Source organism: Micropterus salmoides, unplaced genomic scaffold (assembly GCF_014851395.1).
Source record: "Micropterus salmoides isolate LMB-PRFRI ecotype aquatic unplaced genomic scaffold, ASM1485139v1 Ms_hic_scaffold_3379, whole genome shotgun sequence".
NCBI classification, from domain to species: Eukaryota; Metazoa; Chordata; class Actinopteri; order Centrarchiformes; family Centrarchidae; genus Micropterus; species Micropterus salmoides.
In genome coordinates this window covers 30,516-40,813 of record NW_024042683.1, presented here as the reverse complement: position 1 = coordinate 40,813, position 10,298 = coordinate 30,516, and the positions used below count along the sequence as shown (strand labels likewise).

The 10,298-nt window shown below is 44.3% G+C and overlaps 1 protein-coding gene across 1 annotated transcript in view; it reads left to right on the top strand.

The window, feature by feature from the left end:
• Nucleotides 1-730: 730 nt before the first annotated feature.
• The window catches only part of LOC119884354 (latent-transforming growth factor beta-binding protein 1-like), a gene marked incomplete at its 3' end in the record, with an annotated part of 32,167 nt that continues 22,599 nt past the window's right edge, over nt 731-10,298 (top strand). The window contains exon 1 of the mRNA XM_038694782.1: nt 731-1,057. Within this exon, the coding sequence (XP_038550710.1) occupies nt 981-1,057 (77 nt within the window). The remainder of the gene's footprint in view (nt 1,058-10,298) is intronic.

Genomic DNA, 10,298 nt, shown 5'->3' with positions numbered 1-10,298 from the left:
TGCTGTGGGCTAAAACGCTTAGAATGCAAGGGCAACTTCTGATTTTTTAAATTGCATCAACATTTTGGCAGATTCCATAATATTCCGCGTTTTAAAGTTAACTGTCTTTTTATTGTCAAATTCTGCGATTCCGTCCCGGGTTTCTGCAGCTTTTGGGGAGGGGGGCCCCCCCAAAACAATGGTAGTGTTATCTCTGCAGAGGTTGGGGCCTAGGCTACTTTGTGGCTTTTATGTCTAACTTGAGGAACTGCCAAAATACATGGAGTAGGATACAAAGACAACACTCTCTGTAACCCACTTCAAGCTGTCTTCCTGGTGTCTGGTCTGCACCAGTTCATTTAATGCTTTCATACAAGCCTAAATGAACTGAGTCAAATGACAATGCAACAGTTTGTTTGAACCATGCCAGTAAATCTGAAAGCGCATTTAAAATTCTAGATTTTAAACAGTAATGATATATGATTGTAAATTCCTGTTACAGAAGTGTGATTGAAGCTTTTTCCCTTACTTTTAGCCTCTAACTTTATATTTGCTATGCATTAAATTAATGATGTGCAATGCATTATCAATCACGAAAAGTCAAGTTTCATACTCTTGCTTCTGTTTCCCTATGTTTTGTATGCATGACCTCTTACTGTTATCACTCATTTTCATTGTCCATCTGTCTCTCCTTTCTCTTTCTTTTCTTCTTCTCTCTTTGCTCTGTCTGTGTTTCCTGTTGTAGCCAACTGCATCCCTCAATGCCAGAATGGAGGAATGTGCCTCAGGCCTCAGCTCTGTGTCTGCAAGCCTGGCTCAAATGGGAAGGTATGTGAACAGAAGACTGTGCCCACACATCCCTTCCCAGCACTGCCTGGGAATGGACCCACCAATGGACACACTAATGGTCCCACTAATGGACACAATGGGGTACCCCAGCGGCCTATACCACAGCAAGTGCTTCCCAATGGGCATGCCTCTGCCCCCCTCCATCTAGCAACATGGCCCAGATGAAACTAACTGTCAAGCCGGCCCAGCTTGTACGACCACATTACATCCAACAGCACATCCAGCAGCAGTAAGTACCACGCTTTGATTCAACCTTATTTGTGCAGGAAAAGCTGTGTTCCATGCTGTCTTCACATTCATATAGTTTTGCTAATTGACTCTGGGAGAAGGTTATTAGCACCCTACCACGACTGACCCACGACCCTCTAACAACTCCATTGGTGCAGTTGGAGTGTATAGTGTCTTGCTCAAGGGCATGGCATGGTAGAGTGATACATTATCTTTTAGAACACAAGATGCGAAACTGGGTTAATTAACCACAGCTACAAAAAGATAACACTAAACATAAATGACATATCCTAAAACCAAAATGAATGAAGCCCCACATTTTTTTTCTTAAATTCATCAGTAAAAGCATGAGAGAAAAAAACATATGTGCAGACCACTGATTTGTTCTTACCCATGGGGCAATCTTTATAAGTTAACACGTACACCACAGGTGTGGAACAGGGAGCAGGTGTGTTCAGTCCCTCATACTGGTCACTGGAAGTTCATATGGCACTTCATGGCAAAGAACTCTCTGAGGATCTGAAAAAAAGAATGGTTGCTCTTCATAAAGATGGCCTAGGCTATTAGAAGATTGCTAAGACCTGAAACTGAACTGCAGCACGGTGGCCAAGACCATACAGCGGTTCAACAGGACACACCAAAGAAATTGAGTGCACATGCTCAGCATCATATCCAGGGGTTGTCTTTGGGAAAGTAGTGCTGCCAGCATTGCTACAGAGGTTGAATTGGTGGGGGTCAGCCTGTTAGTAATCAGACCATACGCAGCACACTGCATCAAATTGGTCTGCATGGCTGTGAGAAAGTCCAAATTGGACATTCTCACTTAGGGGTGTCCTCACTTCTGTTGCCAGCAGTTTAGACATTAATGGCTGTGTGAAGTGTTATTTTGAGGGGACAGCAAATTTACAGTGTTATACAAGCTGTACACTCACTACTTTGCATTGTAGCAAAAGGTCATTTCTTTAGTGTTGTCACATGAAAAGATATAATCAAATATTAACAAAAATGTGAGGGCTGTACTCACTTTTGTGAGATACCCAAACCCTATATGAAATATTTGATTTTGTGTTTTAGGTGGCTCAAATTTGATAACCTTAGCTTGCTGGCTAATGGCGACCAGTTGCTTAAGATTATCCGTTACAAAGTACTGTTGGATGGCACATAACATTATGATCCCGTGTACCGCTATATTAACATAGTGTTGACAGTACAAATGAAATGTGCAACGATTTGTTTCTACGAGCCAATAGTGATGCAAGGCCAGTTCAGCCAGCTAGATTTATTGTGCAATCTGAAACCTCACCGCTAGAGGCCATTGAAAACTACACATGGTCCCTTTTTACTTAATTCTTCATTTAGTGCATCTTTCAGTGTATAACTATTGGCTAAGGACATACCTTGTTTACAGTAAAATGAAATACCAAATGTAACAGCAACTGGTAATTTAGCACTAACAAATGTTTATCATGAATTTCCATGTAACCCAACAATTGGCATTTTAACGTTGACAATTAATTCTTTTTCATAGTTTTTAACTGTTTCTGTGACATCCTTTTTAATGTTTCCATACATTTAATATTTACAACCACATGAATTTGGATAGAATTATCACTACTAACGTGCAAGAGATGCAAGAATAGTGACGACAACATTGGTGGAATACACTCACCTCCTCATTGACAAGAAACTGTGGAAAACTATTAACAATGTCCTGACCCTTGAGCAACTTTGAGACACAGTGGAAAAGAAATTGTAGAGAATAGGGGAAGAAAGAACAAACCATGACACAGTTCTATGAAGATCCCTTCAAGTTCTAAAATATTTCTTTATGAGGTAAAAAAGTGGAAAGAACAACAAAGAAAGAACTGGAGGATTAGTTGTAGACACAAGGCAGCACGAACATCTGAAAATACTATCAGACATCCTTCCAATTGACCCTCCAGAACATTGCATTGAGAGTGGGCCACCAATATGGAAAACAAAGTCCATCGGCAGCATAAAGTGCATAAGAATGCTTCAGATGACCTGAGGTTTTTCTGGAGGCCCAGAACTGCATGGTGTAGGGCAGGTGTCCTATTCCAAAGGAGAAGGATGCAGTGAACATCAGCCAGTTCTGACCAGTCTCCCTGCTAAATGTGGTAAAATGTTTTTCGGTATCATAGTGCAAAGGAGGGCTAAATATCTGTGAAGAAACATAATGCAGGAATAATGGGGCTTTCTGGTTGCTTAGAGCATTCTAGCACGATCTGACACCTGATCCAATCGGCGAAGGTGGAGAAAAGGGACCTTCACATAGTCTATCTGGACCAATGCAAGTCCTGTGGTCTGCCTTCAGCTTCTTCCACATACCGGACACCATCACAGCCCTGGTTAAATCCGACCTGAAGGTTTTACCACCTCCTGAATGTACCAGCTCTTGTCAGTGCCTGGAAGTAGGTGTAAGTGGTGTGATGCACTCTCAACCCACTCAATGCACCAGGAAACTGGAGGAGAACATTAGCTGGGCCTGTATCAAGATGAAACCACCCAAGTGACACATCATCTCGATTATCAAGGGAGTGCTCCCTGACCGTAAATTCTTCATCAGAGATGACCCAATCCAAACAGTATCCAAGCAGCCCGTCAAAAGCCTTCGAAGACATATGATGCAAGCTTGAAGGACAAAGACCAGGTGCAACAACTGCGGAATAAGTCCAGCAGTGCCTCCTGTTTGGGCTTCTACCCCAGGTGCTGTGGCCCCTCACAGTCAGGTCCCGATCTCAACAGTAGGAGTTCCACTGTGCTTTACAACTATAGGCCTCTATGGAGATGATGTCCTCAAGCTGCCCCTCACCGTTGGTGAGCAACACCGTGCTGACCTTAGCATCTGGGCGCAAATGGAGACCAGCCAAAGCAGTGGAGCAGCAGCTCTCATGTGGACACTGTGGGACATGTTCAGCAAGGAAGAGGAGGTCTAATAACGAGTTGCTAACGAGTTCCTCCAACAAGGAGGAAGATCAGCTGGAAAGATGTGTGGACCAGGGAAGTGACGTGACTAAGCTTTATCCAATCCAATTCAACTTTATTTATAAAGCACATTTAAAAACAACCAGCTTGACCAAAGTGCTGTACATTGACATTAATAAATAAACAAATGCAACACCAAAAAACAGCAACGTACAGATCTCATCCCGAATTAAAAGCCAAGGAGTATTTTAAAAACTAGAAGCCTGGGGGCTAGTGTGACATGAAGAGGCAATTCATTCCACAGTCTCAGGGCTGCAACCGAGAAAGCTCGACCCCCACTGTTCTTGAGCCGTGTTTTAGGGGCAAGAACTGACTGGTTTGCGGCCCTTAATGACCATGCTGCTTTCATAGATCAGCGATAGAGGCTGGCTGTCAATGAAGGGCTTTAAAAACACACAATAAAATCTTAAATTCAGTCCTAAAATGATCTGGGAGCCAGTGAAGAGAGGCAAGAACCGGGCTGATGTGATGTCCATGTGATCTGAATCCCATCAGGGCTACATATGACATCCTTCCACACCAGTTAATCTTGGCTAGGTGAACATCCCAGGTATGCCCTTTGTTTAATCCTCCTCCCTCAAACAGATTATCACAGGGTGTAAAATCAGCCTCACTCTGCTTATTGGAAGATGATGGTTGACATCGGCCAACAACTCATATCTCCTCCAGAGACAGCATTCACTGTTGAGCTCTCCAAAAGCGTTTTAGGCTCATCAACAAAATGTTAAGGAAGGAGGGTGCCCACTTGAAAACTCCTCTGTTTCAACTGTCCATATCACTTTGATATTGTGTTCACCATCAATCAGCAAGAAGAATTTCTTGTATCTGCTTTTACAAAGGATATTATATATCCTAGGTTTTTCAAATCTATATTAGACAATAATCAAAATGGCAGACCTGAGTTGAGGTATTGGAATTGGGATCAGGAGATAAAAAGTTGGATCCCTAATAACGAGACCTACTTTAGTTTAAAATTATTAACTTGTTGTTTGACAGGGAGCAATAAGCAAAGATGTAGCACAGACAAATCATGTTGTTTTCTAGCAGCCTGGTAGCAAATGTTCTGAGTCCTGTACTGTTATGCGGCCTTGGCTTTGGGAACCACTGCCTAAAAGGACTTAAGTGTCCTAAGGAGTATCCAGCATCCATGAACATCCACATGTGTGTTTGCATATTTTCTTATCTCTCTCTCTTATCTTTTTTTAAACCTGCCCCGCCCAGCAGCCTGGTATAGAGAATGAGGAGCTGGATACCATATTGTGCCAGACAAATTTTACTTTAACAAGAGAGTATTAATATACTCCTTTGTCTCTTATTATTTATTTAACTTAGACATGGGGATGGGGGATACAAACACCACACAAACAGACAGCTCAGAGAAAGGACAACAACTGCAAGAGAACGGGGAGGGGGGCTTGGGGTGGAGAAAAACAAAGAACAAAACAAACAAACAAAACAAAGAGACAACCAGATGAACAGCTCACATAGGAAGACAACTGAGAGAAATGAAAATGAGAAACAGTCAAGCAAAATAAATAAACAACAGAGCACAGCCATGAGAGCTGGAATAATAACAATTAATTTAAAAAGTAACTGAAAGAACTGTGCTCCAGCAACAGGCAGGCAAGACTCCCGTAGCCAAACGGGGTGGGAGAAACAAAAAAAATTGACTCTCAGACGGACCGCGACGCGAAAGACCCCGACCCAACCAACAAACGGAAAAAAACCGACCATCCAAATGGCAATTGACAATGCAATGCTGCCGGAACACAAAAGGCAGAACCCATGGCAGAGCGGCGCCTGGATTGACCGTGGCGCGCACACAACAGAGACCGGTACCCCCCCCCCCCCGCGCCCAGTACCCCACCGCCCACACTGCACATCCCGACAACTAACTTTATACTTAAGTTTCCAGAGGAGTCCGACAGCCGGCTGACAGAGAAACTGGGGAGCATGGATCTGAGGCCAACAAACCAGGAAATGCCTCGCACTACTAAACTAAACACCCAGCAACCATCCAGAGAGATGAATGGACAATCGCCCCACAATCCCTTCGCAGCCCTCTAAACCACTATCGGATTGACCCGCTAGGCGCCTCAAGACCTCCCCACCATCAGTAGCCAGGGCTCCCCACGACCCCCCAAAGTGCAAAGGACCCCAGACCACCTGTCCTGGGAGAGCTGCACTCTGCCCAATGGGAGAACAGCAGAGAGCCGTGGCGGGGAGAGCTGCCCTCCTCCTGGGAGCGATAACGCGGCAGGACCAGGGCCGACAGTCCCCAGCCCAGCCGGGGACCATCCCCCCCGTGTGCAGGCAGAGTCAGTGGCCCCCGAGCCCTGTGAACCCGAGGCCAGTCCCGTCCCCAGATGGGGGCCCAGCCCCCCCCAGGCAGCCACCCCCAAGCCACCCCCAACAACCATGTGACTACCGAATGCCCGCACTGTGAGAGACCAGGGGGAAGCAGTGGGAGCCCCATCCCTGCCGAAGAGGGCCCCGGCAAGGAGAGGAGACAATAGCCCCCCAGCCACTCCAGACATGAGCAAAAGTCTGGCAAAAACCCCAGGCCAGGCAAGGCGGACACCAACCCACGGCAACCCTGATGCCCCCGGGCTCCAGGGGCAGGACACGAGGCCAATGCTGGTAGCAAGACCCCTCGAGCACCACAAGCACCCTAGAGCCAACGACAACCCCGCCCAGCTTAGGATGGGTCCAGTGGGGCCCAGCCCCCCCAGAGCGCAGACCCAGAGATACCAAAGCCCCGAGCCCCAAGAAATTTAAACAAATCTCTGAGTAAACTGGCAGCCATGATATTTATTGTATTGACAAAAAATATTTATTTTGCATTATATGTTTTATTTAAGTTAATTTCAGTGTCATAAAGAGTGGCTTAACTTCCCCTGAAAATCTTGTCTTTGCTGACCTCGAGTGGTTTAATTTCCACCTTGCTGCAGTGATGGACAGGTGTACTCCAAGACCCAATGAGATCACTGTTGGATGTGGCTAAAAGTAAACAGAGATCACTTATGACCACGCTGGGTCTGACCTTTAAGAAACATTAGGATGACACCTGCCTCCCCCGTTTGCAAGTCACCACTACACTGAACAAGACCAGGGTCCTCATGTATAAAATATTGTGCAGCTTTCATACGGAAAGATGGCATACTCACAGAATTTGAAAAGTATGTAGGCACAGAAATATCCACATGTATAAAACCAGGCGTACGCCAGGTTCTGTGCGCCTTTCCTTTATACATCCCAATCAATGTGAAATTGAGCGCACATGCAAGAGCCACATACCCCAACCTGGCTCCTCCCATAAATGACTATGCAAATGACCATAAATATGCCAACGTCACCTCATAAGGTCCAAATTACAATGGCCGATCCTGCTGAAAAACACTGAGGGTAACAAACAGCAACAAACGCAAAACGACAGATTGGCAGAGTGTCACAATGGCAGTCAGTGCAGCTGGCTCAGAGACTCATAATGGCTGAAATAAAAAAACATGGTCTGACATAAAGTGGATGTCAAGAAAGGTGGGACAAGAGTTTTTTCTGAGGTGCTTGTGAGGTGGAAGTTATAAAGTACATATTGTTTGATGCAGCTTGTTCACAAACAAAAGAAAATTCATAGAGTTTAATAGCATTATATAATTCTAAACAAATACTTTAGGTAGAAAGTCTTTGTTAAAACACTATATAGGCTAATGTTGATTCAGACACAGACCTGTCGGCTCCCGCTGCTAACAGCCGACTGCCAGAAACAGTGGTTATAGCCTACTGGTATTTGTACCGTGATGGCACGGTTCCGTCAGGTTGGTCTGTCTAATGCTGGACCCAGTTCAGCACACAGATCCAAGAGCACAACTCTAAGGAATCTAAATCATGCATTAGACAGTCATCATCATTGACCAAGAAATCTTCATGGAGAGGATATTATTAAAAACTACTGACGCTCTCTTCTGCAATTATTGAATGCTATTTGATGTTATCCCAGATTTTTACAATGATGATAATTCTTTCCGTTAGCTGAGTTAAAGTCTGAAAAGGACTAAAGCTAAATTCACGTAACATCAGGGAAAGGCGAGCCTGCACCCTGCCGCCCGACGTTGTCTTGGCTTTAGGCTGGCAGGTCCACAACGTACCATGAGTGCCCGTGGTGTGGTATACACTCCGGCCCTCCCCTCTACGTTCCAGGGGGCTGATGAAACATTTAGCAGACATTGATTTGAGATTTGAGATTTGAGTTGGCAGTTGGCTCATATCTTTTACAATTGAAAGGTGCAATATGGATATATAAATATCACTAGCGCGAGCACAAATAACACTGCTGGTCGAATGTTTAAATGATAAAGTGATAACATGTGATATGAAGTAAAATTAAATATGTGAGAGGCATCATTATCTATTCCTCTCACATTCCATTTTTTTTATATTAAACATCCACATAGGCTACATGATCAAACTTTTAGTGTGTATCAACGGACATAATTAGGTTTTCCATAGGCTACTTCATGCATGGTAACTGGAGTAGAAACGTTATTTTTGAAACATTTGGTGAGTTTTGGCACTCAGATAAAGGTTTGCAGAGGGTCCACAAATCCTCATGATAGTTCAAGAGTTTGCGCGACGGCCCGCACATTCTCACGTCAAGTTCGTTTATGTACATCCCACGTGTGCGTGAAAACCAGCATACGTAACCATTTTGTGTGTAGGCAGCGTTTATACATGAGGCCCCAGTCAGGCAAACCTGAGCTGGAACACCTACGTCACAGTATACTGCTAACTACCAACATGTCATGTGTATGTCAGAGTGCTAAAATAGTTAGAAATGGTCACACATAAACACTCAGATACTTAATTTTTGAAAAAGTATAATCAAACTACAATGCAGTCCCATAAAATAGAGCAGTGTGTGTGTGTGTGTGTGTGTGTGCATAAAAATTAAAGCCCTCACCTTCAACTCTCCCTGGCTCAGCTTCCCCTGTAAGAAATTAGTGTAGCTGATATTTCCTTGGTAGGACAGTTCAGTTTTGGCAACTTGTGAAATTAAGTTGATAAATGTTTGCCCTATTCCTTGCACTGTAGTCGGAGGACAAATCTTCTGTGCAGCATTCAAGGATATCATTGATGATATTGGTTTTAAGTCCAGTAGTCTGGTAGAGGCCCAGGCTGATAAGAAGGGCAGCAAGAGGAAGTGGAGGATGATGATGCTGGTATTAAAGAACTACAGACAATTAGAAACACATGAGAAAGTGTTATTTCAGAGCATATATATAAGGACATTTTTAAGACACAGATCAGTAAATTTCTTTTATTCTAAAAAAAAAAAGCCTTAACATCCAGAAAGGTATCAGTAAACCTGCTTCGTAGAACAGGCCACTGACGATAGTGAAAATGCCCCAATTTGTTGTTGCCAAAGACCATAAAAGGAATGTTTTTCTTGTTTTTCCTTTTAGCGATTCTGTGATTAGCTAACGCAGGCTGATATCAACAAATCCTTTAATGTTTAGTTGACGTTCCCATTTACAGATGACAAGGTGAGGCTCCACATATATGCTGAATAACTGATATCTAAACTCTGTACTTTTCAAACACTCAGTACCGTGTACTAGAGACCTGCGCGGGACTGTTTTCTTGATCCCACTCCCGTTGATTTTGTGACCATTACCGCCTGCTCCCGCAACATGTGCGTTACTCTACCGCTCACACCCGCTAACATTGTGACATGCAGAGTAAAAAAGGACATAAATGTTTGGGCTATGCTAAACGTTCAGAAAACCCAACGTAAATCATTGCATTCATTTTTGTCAGTAAGATTCAAATGTAAGAGTCAAATTTCAGACTTGCCTTGCTTTGGTCTTGTATTGTATAAGCCCGTGTGACGGAAGCCAGCGAAGCTGTGCAGTGAGTAAACCTCACTCCCCGACACCTTAAGACACGCACTGGCGACCAGCGCCTTTGGCCACGGGCTTTGGCCTACTTGTCAGTGTGTCCGCCTCCCGTATCCGAGGTCACCGGTTGGAGTTAGGCTCTTGCAGTGCATTCTCGGGAGCAGCCCCATACACTCACTTTCAACTTCGTTTGTTGACTCCATCTTATCAGCACTACTGCGGGACCCGCAGTATATTTATATTTAAGTTAAAACCGCCCGCTCCCGCGCGATTTGTGTTAGCTCCCGTGAGATCCCAATCCCAATGCATCTCTCTACCGTGTACCACTGGCCCCTAGCAGGC